The 22,990-nt window shown below is 39.7% G+C and overlaps 1 protein-coding gene across 2 annotated transcripts in view; it reads left to right on the top strand.

The window, feature by feature from the left end:
- The window catches only part of FBXL17 (F-box and leucine rich repeat protein 17), a 526,088-nt gene extending 505,355 nt beyond the window's left edge, over positions 1-20,733 (top strand). For both annotated transcript variants that reach the window (XM_024247520.3, XM_054556479.2), the window contains exon 9: positions 17,909-20,733. In XM_024247520.3, coding sequence (XP_024103288.3) covers positions 17,909-18,049 — 141 coding nt within the window. In that variant the 3' untranslated portion in view covers positions 18,050-20,733. The remainder of the gene's footprint in view (positions 1-17,908) is intronic.
- Positions 20,734-22,990: the final 2,257 nt, after the last annotated feature.

Raw genomic sequence — 22,990 nt, 5'->3', positions numbered from 1 at the left:
TTTGCCAGCTAGTTACGTTTAGAGAAATGTTATTATATATATATTCTCAGCCCAGCCCAGAAGCGACTTACTTTGTAACTAAGCAACAGCACTGAGATCCAGGGCTTGCAAGTCTCCCACAAATCTTTCTACTAACCAACCTAATGCTGCTACTAACCCTGCCACTTTAAAATGACTTCTTTTAAGACAAGTTAAAGGGTCCACCATAGGCAGAGTGCTCTAGAAACAGGAATCAATGACAGCAGAACTCCTCAGCTTCCAGCAGAAGGAACTGTCACATGAATGCTGTCTAACTAAAGCTATCAAAATGTGCACATTCATACATATGTGTCCACAGCCATTCTCAGAAATTGCCATATTTCTAACCTGTAATCTTTAGATGGTTAAGATCAGCTCCATCTTCAGAGATACACTGTAGAAGTTGTATGTTACAGTTACTACAGGAGAATATTATTCCAGACATATTTGCTGACCAGCATTTTGCTGATTTTTAGTTAAGAGATGGGTTATTTTCTACCCAAATGCAGATTAGTCCAAAATTAAATAGAGACAGTGTTCAGATTAGCTGTATCCCTGAGGGTTTTAGCCCTTTCCCTGGGCTGCCTCTGAATCCTTTCTCTAACCAGAGAGCCACTCTGAGAACCCATTGGCTCCAGCACGATGCCGTCTGGTCAGAGCCTGCTGCAGCACAGCCCAGGGAGATGCTGGACCCAGCCTTGCTGTCTGGCTTCCTCAGACTTAAAGCAGCTCAGAGCCAAACACGAGAGGCTCTGTGAAGATGGAAGACAGTTCCAAACCACACACAAAGCACAAGTAAAGCCTTGCACAGAAAAGCCTGCTTGTTGGTTTAGTTGGATGGAAATCTAAAGTAGCTATTCAGTTTTCAGATTTTGTATCATGCCATCCATCTCCAGATTTTAAGTTACCATCAAGATTCAAAAGAAGATTTGAGTAACAAAGAAAAGAAATTAGTAGCAAGGGTATGTTCTGTGGAGCCAGAGTTCAGGTTCACATATGGGCTTTGCACTTACTAGTTGTGTCACCGTGGGCAGTTACTAACCTCTCAGTGCCTGTTTCCTCCTTTGCAAAATGAGGATGATACTAGTACCTATCTTGTAGAATTATGAGCATGTGAATGAGTTAACGTATGTAAAGCACTTCGAATAATGTCTATTATATATAAAATGCTCTGTTACTGATTATTCTTATCATCAATATCATTATATTAACTTGTGCTATGATACTGGAATTTCCCAATGGGAAAAAAAAAATTATATTGCCTGCTATCCCATTTTGAAAGAAAATTAAAAAGAAAGGAAAAAAATAAACTCAGATTAGAGGACGCTTTGCCTTTTTGCTTTTTCCTCACCTAAATTTAAAATTAAGATTATTTTTTATACAAAGATGTCAGTAATTGCACTTTCTACACACTTTGCAATGGAAAAACTAATGCCTCCATAGGACACTCAGTATTTGGAATGAATTTATTAACCATCTTACTCCAGCACAGGGATGCAGAAAGATTTGCAGTGGGAGAAAGGGTGAGTTGAAGATAAGACTGTTCAAGTACTTAGGGAAACAGAAAGTAACAAGAAAAATAACAGTGAAAAATAAGAATAGAAACAGGAAACAGAAAAACTATGATTAGGGAACGGAGAAGAAGATACACCATCTCCTGGCAGTCTGTGATCATCTGTGCCAGCAAAGCATTAAAGAACAAAATTAATTTGGCCCTGTCACTTTTCTCCCTACCTTAACCAAATCTGCTAACCACCAATAAAACCCATTAGAGTTCTCCTCTTGTTTCTGCACACCAATGGAGCCAATGGAGGAGGCAGGGAACCTCAGCATCTGCTCAACAAACCGCTTGGTCAGGAATGGTGTCAGTGGGATCCCTGCACTGGAGAGAGATGTGGTTTGTGAAGTCTGCGTGTCCTTGCGCTGGCACTCGGTGATCTTGTGGTTCTGAGGAAGAACATTCTAGTTGCATGTTCTTTCACAGTCAGTTTTATTGAGGGCCGCTTATATTTAATTTGAAGGCTGTACTTTACCAAACTGATGCTTTTTTTCCTCATTTCACCTTTTGAGGAATTGCAAGAATAACAAAATGCATTGTATTTGTTGTAGGAAAACAGTGTTTCCCCCCACGACCCCCACCCCCCCGTCTCTCTTGGTTAGGTTAGCAGAGAGCAAATGGGAAAAGTTAAACATATTCGTTGCAGATGAAAGCAACATGTAATTGGATTGTCAAACAAGGGCTAAGCTAAACTGCAGTAAATATGTTTGGCTGCAACATTGGTGATTCCTGGGGAGGAGTCCTCCAGTCATTCAACAATGCAGCATTCCCCATGCAGTTGTAAAGTCAGGAAGTGCATTAAGAAGCCCCTGTTTGAGTAGCTTTTCTGATTGCTGGATGGATAAGCATGTTAGAGGGTTTTGAAGCTGACGCCACTTAATCTCCTAAACTTTAGTGCATTGTAAGAACCAAGAGAAGAAAACGCTGTGTGAGACGGCTTTGATGAATTGGGGTGAGCTTATATTCTTAAAGACTGTTCAAAGGCTTACTTGACCTTGGGAATTAGAGTTGACCCGAAATCACCTATCAACTTAACTCACATTTATCTGGTGATTTAGTTAAAAATACTTGTGTAATCAACGGGACTCTCTAATAAGAGCAGTATGTTCCCTCTGTTTTCTGCAATTATAAACAGAGGCTTTGGTCATAGAAATTGTTTTTTGTGACTTCAGTGAATTCTAGATTCTCTATAGATCTGTTTCTTATAATTGTATTATATTTTCTTTTTCTTATAAGGCAGTTTGGATGGAGAACAAAACTGAAAAGGACCAAAAAAAAAAATCCTGATAAAGCTGTAGGGCAAATGGAAATGCAGTGTTCAAGGTTAATGAAAAATGTTTGGGGTGACAAGGTTGATGAGAAGGGAGGAGGCACCGTGGCCTGGCACTGGTGGAAAAAACAGCCCTCACTGGAGGCAGGCTGGCTAGTTTGCAAGGCCTCGGTGATAAAAGTGTCGTGGTGGAAACCTCTGCAATGTGTGTTAATACAGAAGTTTGGAGATGCAGGCCCAAATTATGAGCAGTGAATAACATCATAAACGTAGCAATTCTCAAATGCCAAACCCTTGTGAAAAGCAGTTGGATGGAGAAATGCTGGAGCTTTTAAAAGCTCCCTTTCACTTTCTATTTTTTTTAACTTCATGCAGAACTAATTTTATACACTGTTCATTTGATTTGAAAATGCCAGCGTCTGGGGTATCATTAAAGAGCGTTATTGAGGGAGCCACTCTTGGCAAAGCATTTTGCTTAAAATGCTTGGTTCTTATGTCCCTGCATAGTTATAGATGGGAAGGAGAAAGTGTGCCTCGGTTTACCTAACCCCACGCCTCTGCCATGGCCCGGAGCAGATGGCTACCCTTCTGCTGGGAGGTTTTTTTCTCCTTGGCCAGTAGAGGCGCCTGGAGGGCTGTGAGGGCCACGTTACTTAAGGAACAGACATAAATAGATTGTGAAAGGTCCACCCTAATGTCCTATGACCAAAGCCTCTTGGAATTTCTTTGATTTCTAGTTGACATAAATTAGAATTACACAGGCGTGAAGAGCCCGCCCAGAAAAGATGAGAGAGGCTGCTGGGGAGGAGAGCCGCCTCTGTGTGAGCCTATTGATTATCCAGCTGCCTTCAGGCCAGGGGCCTCTGTGGAGGCCGACTGCTATTGATCCACACCATGAAAATAATCGAATTAATTCATTTCTCATCAGACTGACATTGCCAAGACCTTTCTCCTTACCTGCTCCAATTCCTGAAGTTCTTAGTTGAGGAGTGAAATAGTGATTTCTTTTAGTAAATGTTGCTGTATTCTTCAGGACATAAGAAATCCTGGTTTTCACATGGAGTTCCACATTTTTAAATGGGAGAGAGATTATTTAAAATCAAATCAATAAGAAGCCAATACAGAAAGCAAGTAATAGAAACCAATCAGCTCTTTCGAGCCAGGAGTCTGCTTTACCACCTGAAAATATCTAGGGCCAAGTTTTGGGTGCCCAATTTAATGTAAAAATATTCAGGAAAAATTGACCACTGCATATTTCAGGAAGTAATTATGGTAAGAGAAAGCCTCAACAACTTAAATATTTCTACGGAGAAAATGGAGTTTTTATCAGCTTGTTTAGGAATCATGAGCAGGAAAGCCCTATGGGGAAAATAATATAGGACTCTGTAACTAATGTACAGAACTAACTGGAAAAATCAGTTTCAGAGAAAAATAATTTGAGGGCACTGTGTCCAGGACTGTTGTGGTAGCAATTCAGCCATGAACCAAAGCGTATACCTGCAGGGACTCTCCTCTTCCCTGCCTTGTCTGCACAGCTGTTTCCAGGTTGCCCATAGCCAAAATGTAAGATTTAAAATTGATGCCATATCAAAGAAAATAAAGTTAAAAAAAAAAAAGAGAAAGAAAGAAAAGAAAACATTCTATCCGAATAAGGCAGGAGTGTCAGACTGTGCAGTCCTCTGTTGTGGGTGACATAACCCTTACTCAGACAGCCCACATGACATGTGCCCCAAAAGAAAGGGGGGATGAGAAATGGTGAGAGTGCAGCTGGGGCTCTAAAATCTGAACTTAAGTCCTTCACTTGAAGCATCAGCATCTTGTTCCTTTTGCTGATGAAACAGTTTCTCCAGGTGAGTTTCACATAGGAGCACTTTAAAACACATTTTACAACCCTCTCCTGATTATTCCTGGTAATTGAAACAGGGAAAAACACATCAGCTGAAATTCAGAGGTTACCTTTCAACCTCATTTTAGTTAAGTGTTCCCATCTCCTCCTCTTCCAACCCTGTTCACCTGAACTTCTAAGAAGTGTTAACTAAAAGTCCTTTCTGGTATTTAAATATGAAACCAAGAAACACTGATGTGGAACTTTATAAAAGAGGTGAAATGGTTGAGCACTAGTGTCAAATTGCTACGTTTTCAAATTCTACCTCCATCATTTTACTGTCTCTGGGACCTTGGGCAACTTAATCTCTAAAAGCCTCAAATTCACCAACTGAAAAATGGGGATGATAATGACATTTATCTCATAGGGTTGTTACAAAATTAAATGAAATATTGTGATAAAGCCCTTAGCCCGAAGTCAGGCACACTATAAGCACTCAATAAATGTTAACTACTATTAGCATTATCATTATATTTATTCACATATACATACCTGCTCTGAAATCTTGTATCTGGTATATTAATCACCTGTCCAACAGGTTCATAATATTCTAGCCATGAATATAAATTCACAAGCTCAGATCTTCATAGAAAAACTAGCCTCCTGAGACTAAGGCAGCAATTCTTGAAAATGATAGATTTTTTTTTTTTTTTTTTAATCATTAGGACTCACTAAATTACAGCCAGACTTACAGAGAAAGAAGAAACCTGGAACCGGCAGGAGTCAGTCCTTTGTTTTGAGCAGAGAGTGAAGACCTGCCAAGTCAAACAGCCAGTCAATGTCCAGGCTGAGATTTATTTGTTTTTTTTTTTTTTTTCAGGAAAATCAACATCTGTGTAGAACCTTTTAAGGGAATGTGCTGCAAGTAGCTGCTTATGTTTTGCTGGCCTCTGTTACGGGATTGATGGATAGTGAAATTGTTTGCTTTTAAAAGGGGGAAGGAGAGAGCCTACTGTTCCCCAAATACTGTAGGGTGAATAGATTGCTGTGTTGGAGTTTGCCTGAAGGCACCCTGGAGCATCATTGCTTTGCAGTAAATAATCTCCTTGGAGCTTTGATTTGGTTTCAGTAATTATATGAAAGAATTAGATTGTAGGATCATATTATTTTTCGAATTTAAAAATAGAATAGGTAGCAGCAATTCCTCAACAGAGCTCATATGAGATCCCAGAACTCTTAATCACCTGACTTCACCAAGTAGCAACAAGACCAGCCTGCAGTGACCAGGTGACTGGGGGACTACTGCAGGTGGAGAAGGAATGGCTCAGCACACATGCCAGGCCTGGCCATCCAGCAGCAGCAGGTCTTCAGGGCCTACTATGCTGTGCCTAGAGAAAATCCTGTTCCTGTTTGCAAGGAATTTTTCAGAGAAAAACTAAGCCTCTCCTGCCTCCAATTTTTATCATATATTTTATTAATAGTTTATTTTTTCAAGAGATATCTATTGAGTGGCTTACTATATTCCAGTCACTGTGATAGATGATAGGTCAGAAAAAACAGTAAACAAGATATACTCCCTACCCCATGGGGCCTGCAGCCTCTTGGGAGAGGACAAGCAAATGGGCAGCTACAGCACTGTAAAATTGCTGATTATTTATTTTTAAATGACAGCCAGGGTTATGCTTCTTCTGAACAAAGAGCCTCACTTTGATCCTACATCAGCTTTCAGCTGTGGTCCTCTAAGCATCTCTTCTTGCCATTCTATTTAATTTCTGAAAAGGATTGTCTAAGAACAGTTTTCCTTACTTTCTCACCACCTGTTATGATCTATTTCCATCCCCACCTTGCCACTGATGCTGCTCTTTTCAAGGTCAGCAGTGGCCTCTGTGTCACCAAATGTAGTGGCCATTCTTCTATTCTCACTTCCCCCATCTCTTGGCAGCAGCCTCCATATGGTAACCACTCCGTCCTGCCAGAGAATGCTTGTCTCTTGTCTTCCACTTCACCAGACTGCCAGCTTTGCTGCTATCTCTGCATTTGCCACCATCTCCCTGTGCCGCCATTCCCTCATCTGTAAAATGAAAATAATAGCATCTGTCTCACATTGAGAGAGTTGAGTGAATTAATCTATGTAGTGTTCCTCCTATGAAGCAAGCAATAAACATTAGCTCTTGTTGTAGTGGTTAATTTTTACCCTTCCTACCTTCATCTCTTTCCTTCTCCTTACTAGAATATGAGATCTGTGGGTTTCTCCTTCTATGTTATATTACCAGGACCTACCACAGTGGCTGGTACATACTAGTTGCTAGACAAATATGTATTGCATGCTGGATGGATGGATAGATTGGATTGTGTTTCTCATCTGCATTCTCTTCAACCAGAGCAGCCCCATTCTTACTGCTTTATGTATTTGAAATCTACAGTTTTGGTTTGTGAAAGTATTATACAGCTAAAAGTAAATTTGAAAACCGTTAGAGCCCACTGCCTCTTAATAATTTAATGGATTGTAAAAAGTACCTAGACAGAGGAAAATAAATAAACAAGTAAGAAATGTTCCCCCTTGGATTTCATGTGAATTCCGTATAGCTGGGGAGTTGTGGGGGCAGCTGCAAGCCCCTGGGGATCAGGACATTCAGATGAGCTCAGCATCTGCCGCGTGGTTGAACTTGGCATCCTTCAGAGCCCGGCCCTGCAATGCCCTGATTTATATACAGTTCATCTTCTGAAAACCAAGAATATCACTTATTTTCAGGTTTTTGAATCTACAGATTTACCGATCACATTAATGCAGAATAAATTTTTGCTGACCATAAATTTGTCTTAGGAAACAGGTCAAATTCATAAATTCTACATAATGGAAATGGCAATTTTAGGAAGATTTTTTTTCATCAAGTGTGCACTTGCTGATTACCACTACCTTATCCTTTATGTAAGAAAGTAATAACTGAAATCAAGAAAGCCATTATGCACAAAAGAAAACACACTTTTAGTTCAGAGACATTTCCCCCTCGATTCTGTTTTTCAGCTTAACTTCATGAGTTTAATTTAGAAATACCCAGATGTGTTCTGTAAATACATTGCACTTACCACTCACTTAGTGACTACATTAATTATCTTATTAGGGCCTAGTTGTTGTTGTTGTTGTTGTTGTTGTTGTTTTCCAAATTGTTGATGATTTGCCGAACCATTTGTAGCACTGCAGATGACTCCCCGAAGCAACTTTCTCCATCCTGGTGTCCCACATATGTATGTTCTGGTTCTCATCTGCACCACACGTGCATATGCATAGATTTGAGCATGGTCAAGTCCATGGCCAGTGGTTTGTGGCCTTAGAGCAGCCAACGCATGGTTGTGTACCTGGAGCTTGCATGCACTTGGCTGGAAACATCTTTCTCAGTGGAGGATAGCTTGGTGATACAGGGAATGAAAATGTCACTAATTTTTCTCTCTGGCAGTCTGGTTGTTGGACTTCCTGTCACACTAATCTTTAATTAGAGGCTTCAGGTTAGCAAGCCCCAATTCTCACTTAACACTGCAGGCGTTTCTGTGATCCCCATCCTCCCAAGTTCTTTGCTGCTTTCTCACTGTGCTAATTCAAGTGAATAGAAGCAGTGCTAGTGTTAACAGGCAACACACATTTCATGAAAAAGAGACAGCATGAAGCCAGGCCTGTTGTGATATTGACAGAGCATAGCACTTCCAATCATTGCAGATTCTGAAATGGAATGACTGCGTTTGACAAAGTTGACTGAATTTATGAGCCTGCCTCTGTCAGGTTCATTGCATTCTCAGTATCTGTCTTATCATATACTTTGGGATTTTTAGATCAGTTTTTTTTTTTTTTTTGCCACCCAAGAGTAATATTTCTTACCTCTGTATGAAAAACGCATCCTTAAAGACCCCAGGCTACCGCTATGAGGTTCATGCATGAAGCGTTGTATGGATGTTCTGTGGTCAGCTGACTCCCATATTTAGCAGGTCGCTTTTAGGCTCCAGTGACATAGTCAACTTTTCTTCTTAAAATTTCTTTTCTTAAAATTGTATTAACCCAGCACTTTGGGGAGGCCGAGGCGGGTAGATCACGAGGTCAGGAGATCGAGACCATCCTGGTTAATACAGTGAAACCCCATCCCTACTAAAAATACAAAAAAGTAGCTGGGCATGGTGGCACGCGCCTGTAGTCCCAGCTACTTGGGAGGCTGAGGCAGGAGAATCACTTGAACCCAGGAGGCGGAGGTTGCAGTGAGCCGAGATGGCGCCGCTGCACTCCAGCCTGGGTGACAGCGAGACTCCATCTCAAAAAAAAAATTGTATTAAATACCTAATCATGAGTACCCTCTCCTTTCATATCATGGGTTTTCCACTGAGGAAGCACTAGGTCCGTGTGAAAACTGAGGATAGGAGAATTTTTTTTCCTTCCCCTTAGCTGTTGGGAAGATCAGATGGAGGTCGCCTTTGGCTTTGCCTAATTAGAGATCTAAGACTTGATGCTGAAGGAGAGGAAGCCAGTCCATTTTTACCACATTCAAAGAATACACATTTTGTTTCAGACAGTGATGAATATTTGAAAAAAGAAGGGCTGATAAGCTATAGTAGCAACAGTTCCTTTTCCCCAGAACCTCTAGCTCAGAGGTGTCACGTCATGGGAAGTGGGCAGGTGCTTAGTTCAGACTTTGCCTTCAGATCCCTCAGAACAGAAATCACCTGTGCCTTCTAGGAGCTTTTTCAGTCAGTGGAGAGAGACAGAATTATAAAAATCTACACAGGCCAGCAGAGAGCGGGCACATGTTGTCAGCTGTGCAGGATCCTGGAAAAATCAATATGTCGTCTGCTCTTTTTTTCTTTTCTTAGTGTCCTATTTAAAATATTTTAAACTGCACTTAGATGACTCACCTCATTTACATGCAAATTTGGGGTGTTACTAAAATTCACATTACCCTGATTTCATCCTTTTTAATATGTGCCCATCTTAGAGTCTGTGGGCACCAGCTGAAAGCACATTAAGGTCCGTTTGAATATGCATTGTTCACGATGACTTTTGCTGGCACCTGGTGAATACCAGGTTCCATGGATATCCACTACAGTTTCCCAGAGAGCCAAGAAACATGGAGAGAAGCAGGCTCTGGAGGTGTATTGCCCCAGAGACAACACTCTGCCTCTGGGCCACCAGGAGTCAGCCTCTGGGGCTGTTAGCAGTGAGTGACATTGCCCAGGGAGTCTGTGAAGAGTGAAAGACCAGTGTGAAGGCCCAAGCCCTGAATTAGGAGGCAGGCGCTGAGTGTGCTATTTGTGATGCCTTCACAGATATACTGTGGGCACTTTACTTTTCCCACCTGCAAATAAAGGGGTCCACCTTCTTCGCCCCTCTCTTCCTCAAAGCAGAGCTATTTGACACAAGAACTTACTGCAGGTATACACTTGAGTTTGTTGGATGGGGCGGGAGAAACATTGCATAGCTTACAAAGTAACGACTGATGAGTTGTTTTATTCTAGCTCATGAGCTGGTTTCCTTTCTTCTCTGAATAATATGTGCATATTTTGTGCATGTGGTACACAGGCTGACACCTCCTTGTCCTTCAGAAGTCCACTGAAATATCACTTCATTTGGAAAGCGCTTTCCAGCCCTCAAGGAGCAGGTCAGGTGCCTATTGCAGGCTTCCTTCTGCAGCAACCTGCACTTCCCTAGAAAGCACTTCTCGGGCTTCGCTGTTGCTGGTGTCATTGTTCCTCCCCTGCTAGGTTATAAGCTACAAGAGGGCAGGGGCCATATCTGGCTTGCAGGCCATCCTACCTCTGTAACGAGGGAAAGTGTTTTTATGGGTGAGAGACGGGAAAGGAAGCAGTGCCCGTTTCTGGCGTAGTCACAGATGGCCTATCCAAAGGCCCGTGGTCAGGCCTGCAGCTTCATCGCATTTCCATCATGCTTCAAAGTCTCATGCAACCCACAGCTCCACAACAGACTGTTCTACAGGCCAAGTGAGATCCATTATAATTTACATTTTGAGCAGCCATTTTGAAAACATTATCAAGGACTTTGAAATGTATTTATATGCAAACTGCAATCTCTTTTATGTTTAGTAAAAAAACGAATGTCAGTAAACATTTTACAGGGCAGGAGATCAGCTAGGCCCCAGTCTGTCACTTTCCACACCACACCGTCTTACCTAAGGGGCCAGGCAATGTGGTACAGTGCAGAGAGCACTGTGTGTTGGGGTCCTGAATTCAAACTCTAGCTACCATTTACTAGCTGTGTGAAATAGGAATTCCATCTGAGTAGGGGTATTCATGCTTAGATGTCTGGGAAATAATAGATGTTCACTGAATATTATTCCCTTCCTGTCTTCCCCGTCCTTACCTGAACAGAGAGATACTTTTATTTTGCCTTGGTTATTTGAGTAAAATATTAACAAATTGTTTTCAAGTATTTTGCCAAAATAAACCATGCTGAAGAGAAGCGTTTGATTGTCTCTTAACACACGAAAGCCTAATACTACGTGTTTAGCAGTGGGAGCATGGAGCAGTTTTGGTGGCAAAATTTCTCCTTATCTGAGATTGCCATTTATTGCATGCTCCTGAGGCACCAGATACTAAACACTACTATGACAGCAGAACCAACCAAAAAAAAGATAGCCTTTCACATTCCCACATGCCTCCACATGGGGGTGAAGGCATACCAACTCCGGAAGCCCAAGAAATCAGAAGATAGAAATGGCATTGCTTTGAGTCAGGAGACCTGTCTACAATTTATTCTTTGCCATCAGATAACTATGACATTAAAAGGGAGCTTAAATGTCACAAAATTTCCAAATCGTCTGCCCTCCTGGGCCTGCCATCCTGAGCAGGCTGCTGATGCTGTAAACACCAGTGTCAAATCCTCTGAACTGTGTGGGGTTTTGCCAAGTTTTGGAAACCGACTCACGTCCAGGATCATTAGCATGCCTCTTAGTCTACACACTTGGTTTAAGAATGATCTCCAATATGGAGGGTTGCCATCAGGTAATCCAAAGTGTAGCTTAGTTATTTTCTGAGTACTTCCTGACAGCCACATGACCCAGCAAAACTTGTTAAACTACCATCATGAGCTGCTTTGGTCTCCTGTGCAAAATTATTAGAAACTCTAGGGAAGATGTATCCGGAAAGAGGTATCTGGTGATGTCAGATGGAAAAGACAATAGCCCAAAGAATCACCATGGGTATGAACTTCAGAGGATTAAAGGAGTTTGGGACTGCCATAATATCAGGACTTTAGAGACTGCTACCACTCTAACTGGGCAGTCGGGGAACAAGGTGAGCTTATCTCTACAATTTCTGGTACAGTACTATTTGGTGCTTTTTTAATGTACTCAAAAAATATTCATTGAACAATCCCTATATGAATTTAGCCAGCACATATTTATTGAGTATATACTATGTGCTAGGGATTTGACAGTGAACAAAACCAGCAAGAATGTCTGCTCATAGAGCCTGTATTCTAATGGGCAAGAATATACCAGACGGTGCCTATAGGACTAACAACAAAGAGATGACTGAAATTCTCCTTGTTGTCAGGAACTTTAAGTGGTTTAGTCTTAAGTGTGATTTTAATATACTCAGATGTCAAATATTTTCCCCTGTCATAAATATGTCTTCTCTTAAAACCTGAGTCAAAAAGGAAGTAACAATCACTTAATGTAAATGGCTGCTTTTGCAAGTTTTATCAGAAATTACTTTTATTGAACAGTAGGTATCATTGAGGAGATAAGTCAGGCCTGGGTTTACACTTATCTGGAACTTTCTGCGGAAATTAATAAAGAGACTGTAATGGCCTAGATAAATTGGTTACACCGACTGTCTGTAACTCTGAAATTTCTCTCCTCACCCTTCCGTAAGAGCAGCAGCCATATCATGAAACTGTGGTGTGATTTACCTTCATTAGCATAGCAATTTGCCTCACATTTTCACAAAGTGCTAATAGATGTTAACTCAAAATAGATTAAAATACCAGACAAATTGCTACCACCTTAAAAAGAGTTACAACAATTTTGAAAATGTAAATTATGGTTATGCAGCATTTGGAGAGAAGTATAAAATCCAGTCTTTCTTATATTTAAAAAAAACTTGTGGCACATGGTTTTTTCCCCTTTAATCACAGTAATTTCTTCAAATGACAGTGCAGCATATTTTTTTAGGAAGATACATTGCATTTTTTAAATCTCATGTGTCATATAGGAGTTGCCATTGATAGTTTTCAGCAAGAGGAAAAGAAATTGAATACAGAAAACCAGGGATCATGGGGAAATTTTAAAAAAAAACTTCATCTTTAATGTTCCCTTTTTATATTACATATATTTTATGAGTTGGAACAGAGAGAGGTTCTTTTCATTCTAGCAAGTGGAGTTGTGCATGACAAAATGTCTGCAGGAATGTGCATGTAGGCATAACGATGTAAAAGGATTTGGGCTCTGCTGGTGTCTTACACTGAATCCTCTATGGCACCAAGCACTTATGGAGTCCATACAAAGAAAAGGTGAGCATAATTTGTACTTCTGAGGAGTAAATGAACATAACTGTAGTATAATATTTGTCACACTATTGCCAGGAGAGATTATAAATAAAATGACCCTCCCTAAGTAGGAGCCCATGTATTTCCCCTGAATAACTTCTACCCAACAGAACTCTAAAATGAAATATTTGCATTTTCCCCACTGCTTTGTTTCCTAGAATTTACAGCATACAGTTAGCAAAAGGATTGCTTAGAAGACACATTATATCCACAGAGGATTATTGGTGCCATTTTTCATACAGTTACACAAAGTCAAATTATTGTCTATTCTTACCCCAAACCTATGAAAGCCAGAGAACAAACACATCATCATCTATATTCTCAACTACAGATGTATTTTACTTTATGCAGCCGAAATAGGTAAATTGCATTTTGGCAAATCAAAGGATATATAAAATACACTGGGGGAGCTGGCAAAATAAATTAACCCTACCATGAAATTATTTACTAAAGTGAACAATTATTCTCTAATTTGTATACTTCATAAATCCATATCTTCATGTATCCAGTTTGCTTAAGGTGAATTACGTGCCTTTTCCTGGAAAACAGTGATCACATAGAGATATTTTCTATTTTTAAATTAATTGGCCCTCCAAAACAAATTGCCTGTCAACCCTAGGTACAAAACTCTGTACAAACCTGTGTATAAATTGGAAAAGATGTACCATAGAAAAGAGTTCATATCATTAACAGTGGTTTTGAATGTTTTCTCTGCTCCATTCTTTTCTCATTTATTTTTAGTTAGTACTTCCTTGAATGCCAAGTGGCTTGGACTAGATTTACTTCTTTGCAATGTGATGCAGATTTTCCAAGGCTCCTCTCTGACAAAATGACTTCATCTCTTAGTGAAACCTGCATCCTTTTGTTTGTTTATGGCAGAAGGAAGGCAAGTCATCTAACTGCAGCATGGGGAACATCCGTTAAAAAAAAAGGAAGAATTTCCTGACAGTGATGTATTAGTCTGTTTGTATTACTATAAAGGAATAGCTGAAACTGGGTAATTTATAAAGAAGGAGGGTTTAATTGGCTCATGTTTCTGCAGGTGTACAGGAAGTGCAGTGTTGGTATCTGCTTCTGGTGAGGGCCTCAGGCAACTTACAGTCAGGGTGGAAGGCTAAGGGGAGCAAGCATGTCACATGGTGAGGCTGGGAGCAAGAGAGAGAGTTGGGGGAGGTGCCACACACACTTTTAAACAACCAGATCTCGAGAGAACTCCCCCACTATCTTGAAGACAGCACCAAGCCATGATGGGCAGACCCCCATGAACCAAACACCTCCCACCAGGCCTTACCTCCGACATTGGGGATCACATTTCAACATGAGATGGGAAGGGGACAAATATCCAAACCATGCCAAAGTAATTACTTAAAACCTGGACTATGTTATCAAGGAGAGTTCTGGAATCTGCTCAAGAAAGCATTAAGAAAAATTAGATTCTTCTTGTACATGGAGAACATTCTAAAAGTTATTCCTTGCTTGGTGATTAATTTATTTTAAACATTACAACTAGTGTTAACAGGGTTTATTTTATGCGATAACTTAGAGGTGGAACAATATTGATTAACGCTATAGAGAATTGGTGGCCCTAAGAGATCAAGAATTAACTCTTGCATTCAGTGACCATTTACTGAGTGCCTCCTTCAATAGTGAGAGCTACTGTATGGTGGGCTTTATATATCAGTCACAGTGCTAGGCATATTATTACATTTAATCCCTATAACAGTCCTGTGATAAGTACTTTTATCCTGTCTTTACAGTTGAGAAAAACCAAATCTTAAAGAAGTAACATGAGATAGTGTGGGGATTCCCCAAGGATCTGGAACCAGAAATGCCATTTGACGCAGCAATCCCATTACTGGGTATATACCCAAAGGATTATAAATCATTCTACTATAAAGACACATGCACATGTATGTTTATTGCAGCACTATTCACAATAGCAAAGACTTGGAACGAACCCAAATGCCCATCAGTGATAGATTGGATAAAGAAAATGTGGCACATATATACCATGGAATACTATACAGCCATAAAAAAGAGTGAGTTCATGTCCTTTGCAGGGACATGGATGAAGCTGGAAACCATCATTCTCGGCAAACTAACACAGGAACAGAAAACCAAACACCATATGTTTTCACTCGTAAGTGGGAGTTGAACAAGGAAAACACATAGACACAGGGAGGAGAACGTCACACACTGGGGCCTGTCGGGGGATGGAGGACTAGGGGAGAGATAGCATTAGGAGAAATACCTAAGGTAGATGATGGGTTGATGGGTGCAGCAAACCACCATGGCACGTGGATACCTATGTAACAAACCTGCACATTCTGCATATGTATCCCAGAAATTAAAGTATAATTTTTTAAAAAAGTAAAATTAGATTCCTTAATCACATCTTATCAAAATAAAACCTGGTAGATAAAAAAAAAAGAGAGAGAGAGAACATGAAAGCAGGATTCAAATCTGTTTCTGGTGGCTTCCAAAGTCCATGATACGAACCACAGTTGCCATGGTTCTCTATCTTGAACAGCCCAATAGATTTAAAGATAAAAGACAGTCTTTAATCTCCAGAGGCTTTTATTCAGGTGGAAGAGATAGGCAACTGGACAGATAATTGTAGTACAGTGTGAGAGTGCTCAAAGAGAGGACATATCTTGCAGGGTGCCTGCCATGGTGCACTGGGAAGGGGTGCCTAACTCAACCTTCTGGGTTGGGTTGCTTAGGGAGGGCTTCCCTAAAGGAGGAGATTCTTGAGCTGAATGTGAGTTCCTCAAGAAATCGTTGGTCTTCTTGATTAGTATGTTAGTGTCTGGCTTTGCCTTATTCTTGGATTTCTATTTTTTATTTGTAGTTTGTATTTGTTTTAGCATTCACTCACTAATAACTATTCCTGGCTCATCATAGTTCTTATAGATCTTAGATTGGAGCAAGAGAAATAGACATTAAACTAAGCAATCATAAACTTAGTACAATAATAAGTACTATGGGGGAAAAGTAGGCAGTACTGAAAGAGTGAATGATCTGGAATACTTATGTAACTTAGTGAGGGGAGCAGAGATAAGGCAGTGATCCAAATTTGCTGGGAAAATGACATTGAAGCTAAGAACTCAAAGATGAGTAGGAAGTAGGCATGCAAAAGGGGTCATAATGGATAAGTGGGGCAAAAAGTATTCCAGGGATGTGTAAAGATCCCAAGACCAGAAGGAACTTGAACAACTTAATGAACTGAAACTAGGCCAAGTGGCTGGATCGTATCAAAAATATGCTAGAGGAGTAGGCAAGGCCAGATGACGCATGACTCCTAAATGTACTGTTATAAGCTGTCTGAACTCTAGACTTAGAGCACGCATTTAAATTATATTAAATTCATCAGTTCATATTTCAACTCCAATATGTGTATCAGTTTTCCTTTTTTTATTCAAAATTATTTTATTTTAGCTTTTGAAAATAAAATGTTATAAATCATAGCTTTATCACAAAAGGAATTAGTTATGTGGCTTGGTTAAATTTGGAATAAAAGTTCACTTAAACACAAGCAAGTCTTAAATAGAGAAATGCTCTGACATCAACACAATGTTGAAATATCAACTCTCAATAATGTAAAAAGATTAACAGGTAACATACTTTTCTAGATCACTTAGAAGACATCATGCTATTTCAGAAAAGTGCAGATAGCTGAATTTCATGATCATCATACTTCCAAGCAGGCTTTCAAAGCAAACAGCAAGGGTTTGATGTTGTTTTAGGTTTTTCCTAGTGGTCCTGATCTTTTCCAATAATGGACATCAAGAGGTGTGCTCAAAACTGTGTATCACAAGTCCCTTCTTTCAGACTAGCTTATTCGGTATAAATGAAATATTAATGTATTTGAAAATGCTCAAGTGTTCAATAAAGATTTTAAATAAAGCTACCTAAAAGTTGTGATTCTTAGGTTAATCATTTATTTATCTAAAGGATGAAGAAAACTGTCTACTTCTGTGATATGAACTGCAATCAGCTTAAAAATAATTGACAAATTAATCCCTTCACAGCACAGCAATTGTAAAGGTGTTAGTTTTAATTAGGCCTGTCTGATTGCCTTGTCTAATCAAGAATCAAGGTGGTATCTTTGATGGTTAAGGTCTATTGGGGCCATCTCTGACCTGCCAGCCATGTATGTTTTAATTATTGATTCCTCACATTTCAGCCCTTTTCACAAAGGAACTTGAAGTTTGCCGTACCTTAACATTTAAAGGGAAGAAAAATAAACATCTTCCCCAACACTTCTGTCTAGAATCTAGTGTATCCTCTTCGGCATTCCACAATTTTTGTCCTAAAAAGGCTGTCGGGTTGATGATGAAGTCAAATGCACATTAGCTATCTTACTGCTTCTTTACCTCCCAAGCACTAGATTTTCAATGGACGTTGTTAAGATCTTGACAAATCACAGTCATTTATGCTTCTAGAAAACACTTTTGATTTCTTGATATTACGTCTTTTAAAAATCCCTAAGGGCAGGTGTGTTACTGGGAGATCAGAGAGGTCAGATGAAAGGGGACACATATCTTCTCACAAAACCGTTCCTCACATCACTAGGAAGAACAAGGTGAGGGCTCTTTGTGTCACAGTGAGCCGGCTGCAGCATATCAGTGAGCATGGGCAGCAGCGTGGTGTTGGTGGTCTCTGTGCGTGATGGTGACTCTTCTTTGTTTGCAGGTCAACGAAGTGACGGTGGAACAGCTGGTGCAGCAGTACCCCCACATCACCTTCAGCACCGTCCTGCAGGACTGCAAGAGGACCTTGGAGAGAGCCTATCAGATGGGCTGGACCCCCAACATGTCTGCCGCCTCCTCCTAACGCTCCTGACCCGCCTAGTCCACTGGGATAATTCAGCAGAGCAGAGGAGAATTGTACATTTGGGGAGCTGATCTCTCGGAAGGGTTTTAACTGTCACCTGTCTGTGTGTGTTCAAGTATGTGTATTTGTGTCTTGTTTGCATACTGCATACCGAAAGTGCAGTTGTCATTTATTCCCAAGTGAGCTGGCTTTTTTTCTTAGAAATTAAAGATTATGAAAGCCACAAACTTTTTAGTTTTTAACTTCAAAGGCTTCTTTCTCTTTAAAAAAAAGTATTTTTAATATAGAGTCAAAAAATTGGATGTATTATTTTGAGCTTCTAATTGCTGCCACTTGGAGATGTCCAAGTAAGAAGGCCTTCTTTTTACATGGGATGAATTGTGCACTTCTACTAATGACGACTACAGCAGAAGTGATGTTACACGTACAGGCACTTACACTCTCTCACATATTCACGCGTGTGCACATCTACACCAGGGCTCTGATCTACTCTAGATCATTTCCTGACAGAGAAGCCTTCTTCCAGGCCACTAAGGTAGCATGTTATCCACTGTGGCACTGCCTAACTCCGTGTATCCTCAGGTGGCCAACTTGCTATCTGGTGGGTGACTTGGGGACTAGAAAGAATAAAGCCTTTTCTAAATTTGTTACATAGAGGCAACAATCTGAACTCCCCTGGCCAGCTCACAAAAGTTAATTATACATTATTCTACAAATGCATTCTGTTGAGCGCTAAATATTTTAGTTGGTTTTATGTTAACATTGTGTTACCTTTTATTTCCTGGATAGTAACTGGTCAGGATATATTTTAATGATATTTGAAACTAATCTTAGCATTGAAGCCAGCAATGTAATTAATGGTGTGCAGTTATTTTAAAAACTACAGATCATTTCATTATTTTCTTAATTTTGATAATTATTAAAGTCTATTTCTGAGATACGAGAGGGTAGTCACATTAATAGAAGATTCATGAGTGAGATATAAGTAGACAGTCTTTCTACTGTTGTTGCCCTTTTTGCTTTGCTTTGGGTTCTTGAACAGGTTTTTTGGATATATGCATGTTGTCATTTTGGACTAGTTCTCATGCTACTGCAAAGATCTATTGCTAGCTAATATATGAGTTAAGAAAGAAAATTAGAAAATCTGTTCATTGAAATTCTGTTTACACTTGTCAGAAATAAGCATTTCTTTGTTTAATTAAAGATTGCCAGCTTCAGTTAAGACAAGACCTATCAGTAAATGAATATATGTTTTGATTTAACACATCTTTACAATTAATTCATAATAGGGACTCAGGCTCAAATAACTGTTCCTGTGTCTAGATTTATAATGAGGACATCAGGGAGCCTTTTTAAGCTAAAGAGTGATTATCTTTCACAGTAGAACTAGAAACAAAACCCTAACTTGTGAATTTGCTATTTATTTTTCCCTGAGTGAATATAACTGTTATTTGCTCTTTAACAGATATACTGAGGTTTGAGTTTCACTTTCTTTAAGTCTCACATTGCTAACGTGACATTAGCTGTAAGAAACGAAAGATAGCTTTACATTTGAATGCCATTTACTGATTTCTAATGATTCTCTTTTTTTGTAAACAACTGTTTCCTTTGATTATGTCAACATGTTTCTGATGTGGCATTTTTGTTTTAATCCCAATCAGTTAGGAAAATCTAGTCAGTAAGCACCATGAGTATTCTTCCCATAACTAAATGGGTTTCTAATTTAATTTGAAGGGAATAAAATTTGTGTAAGAAATAACCGTTTAACATTAATAAACTATATTTCTTCTTACACATTGAACTGTATCATTTTCATATCCACTTCCCCACCACTGAAATATCTTATTTCACAATATTTTAACTGATTTTTAATCCAAAACTAATTTATAAGACAGTATGTATAGTAATAGTAGCTTGAGTGAATATGCAAAAGTTTAATTTTTATATATGTCATACTATATTTTAAATAGTTAAAAAAGACAAAAGAAGGGAGAGCCATCTATGATATAGATGGTACCATTTCAGTTCAAAGTTGTAATAACCTTTGGAGTGTTACAGTTTGGTTGTCAAATGGTTTCAGAGTGTATAATTGATTTTTTAAAATGTTGCATTGTTTGAATCTAAAGTACAGCACTATAACATGCTTTAGCTTGGGGGGGTGGGGGTGGGGTGGGGACTTGCACTTATTCTCTAAAATGTTGACTAATCCAGAAAGCCTGATGCAACATAACCTGGAAAACTGCTTTGGTACATTTGTAGAAATCCATAGAAATACCATATCCAGCCTCAAAGCATTAATCTCAAAAAAAAAAAAAAAAAAGAAACAGCCAGAAAAAAGCATCACCTTGAGTGGTCCTGCGATGGTTGTTGAATGCGTTCTCATTAGATGCTTTGAAATGAGGCTTAAAATAATTTTTCTGGGCAATATAGAGTTTCTTTTTTTTTGCTTAGAATGTCATAAATACATGTGAACACGTTTAATGCAGGGCTTTTTATTCTCTCCAAAATGTCAACAGTATTTTCAGAATAAAGACTATGAAATATATTGCTGTAGTGGAAAATTCTGGTCCTTTGTCTTTAATGTCTTTTTGAGTGGATAAAGAAAATTCACCCGGTTTGTAGTTTCTATATTTCCGTGAATCTTTGACCTTGCAATGGGTTGCAATAAAAGAGAAACAAAACACTGTGTCTTTTGTTTTATTTTAGAGACAATAAATGACCTCCCTGATGCTGGTTGGGTATGATGCATGCGGTGGTCTGTGTATTTGTGTGTTTCACTACAGGCTTATGTAGGTTTGACTAACCCAGAATAATAAACGAGACTGAGTTTAGGAGGTTCTAATTGGGCTGGTGATTATAGAGATAAGATTAAAATCTCAAGGATTTACGTAAGTGTCTATTAGTCCATTCTCACACTGCTAAAAGGGCATACCTGAGAGTGGGTAATTTATAAAGGAAAGAGGTTTAATTGATTCACAGAAAACTTAAAATCATGGCAGAAGGGAAAGCAAACAAGTCCTTTTTCACAAGGTGGCAGGAGAGGGAAGAATTGCCTCTCACTGGGTCCCTCCCACGACACGTGGGGATTATGGGAACTACAGTTCAAGATGAGATTTGGATGGGGACACAGCCAAACCGTATCAAGTGAGTTGTTAAAATCCCATTTCCTAAATAGTCATCATTTATATAGCCGTATATTCTGTTTTTCCAAAGTAAATAAATATGTAAAACATTTATTGAGTGACAAATATGTTATAGGCACTGGAAATTTAAAGATAAATGAACTCACTCCCACTCTCAAGTTACTCACAGCCTAACAAGGGGACATTCTGGGGCACTAGCAGTAACAGTGGAGTACAATAGATATAATGATGGGCATAATTATGGGGAGAGCATCTAGGGCCGAGCAGCAGCTTTGGGAAGGGAGAGCCTCACAGAGGAGGAGCTTTTCATGAAGGCTAGAGAAGTAGCGGGAGTTTACCAGCCTTGCTTGGGGGGAAGGAATGGAAGGCAACCTGGAAAATGGAAAAGTATGTGCAAAGGCATGAGGGAATGAGATAGCATGGAAAGAGCAGGGCCCTTGAGGTAACAGTTTAATAGGAAGGTATGTTATATAGAGGCAGCAGGTGGAAAAGGTTCCAGGAAGAAAACAAGGGCAAATCATAAACATTTTATGGCCCACTAAAGAGATTGGACTTGTGAGAAAAATCAAATCTGCTAGAAAAGCATGGCCCTAAATTATTCAAACAAGTAGAAATTTAAAATGCAGGACTTCCACTTATAATAATACAGTGGAAAGGAGATCCTGAAAGATTTTCTGCTATGTAACATCTAAAAATGTTCATTAAAATATTTTTTAAAGACCTTCTTAAGTGACCAATATACCTGCGAGAAAGTGAAAGAAAGCTCCCGTGGCCCAGGACAAAATATGAACAGCAGTCTAGAACAGGGATCAGCAAAGAGTGGACCCTGGGTCAAACATGGCCAGACACATATCTCTGTAATAAGGTTTTCTTGGGGCACAATCATACCCATTTGCTGTTGCATTCTCTATGGCTGATTTCATGCTACAACAGTAGAGTTGAGTGGTTGCCACAAAGGCCATGTGATCCACAAAGTCAGAAAGATTTACTCTGGCATTCCACAGAGAAAATTTGCAAATCAGCCTAGTCCAGAGAGGTGGTTCTCAAGTATAGCCCCCAGATCAATCACATCAGCATCGCCTGGGAACTTAGACATTCAAATTCTTGGGCCCCACATGAGACCTACTAAATCAGAAACTCAGAGAGTAAGGTCCCAAAATCTGTGTGCAAATCCTCCAGGTGACTCTGATGCATGAACTAAACTTTTATCTCTATAGAGACAAGCCTGGAAATAATCAGAACGTGGGACTATATTGATGACGATAGCCTAGAGAACTTGTGGAACATTTAGGGCCAGTGAATAATTGAGAGTCATATCTACGTCACGGAAAGCCTGGATCCCTGAAAGGCTCTACCCTTTTAAAAACAGTGAACTACAATAAATCAAAAAAATCAAAGAGGCAGATAGTGAGGAAAGTAACCATTCTCAGCCTGGGCTATTCATGGATTTTTTTTAAGGGCTCCCCTGCAAATTAACAGCTACTGGCTAACAACATTCAAATGGGTTTAAGCCAAGTGTGGTGGCCCATGCCTGTAATCCGAGCACTTTGGGAAGCCGAGGCAGGAGGATTGCTTGAGCCCAGGAGTTGGAGAACAGCCTGGCCAACGTGGCAAGACTCCATCTCTATAAAAATTCAAAAAACTAAAAAAAAAAAAATTTAACCGGGCATAGTGGTACATGCCTGTAGTCCCAGCTACTTGAGAGGCTGAAGTGGAAGGATCACTTGAGCCTCGGAAGGCGAGGCTGCAGTAAGCCGTGATTACACCACTGCACTCCAATGTGGGTGACAGAGCAAGA

This window comes from Pongo abelii, chromosome 4, assembly GCF_028885655.2.
Source record: "Pongo abelii isolate AG06213 chromosome 4, NHGRI_mPonAbe1-v2.0_pri, whole genome shotgun sequence".
Classification (NCBI taxonomy): Eukaryota; Metazoa; Chordata; class Mammalia; order Primates; family Hominidae; genus Pongo; species Pongo abelii.
The sequence above is the reverse complement of the archived record's forward strand: the minus strand, read 5'-3'. Positions and strand labels throughout refer to the sequence as shown.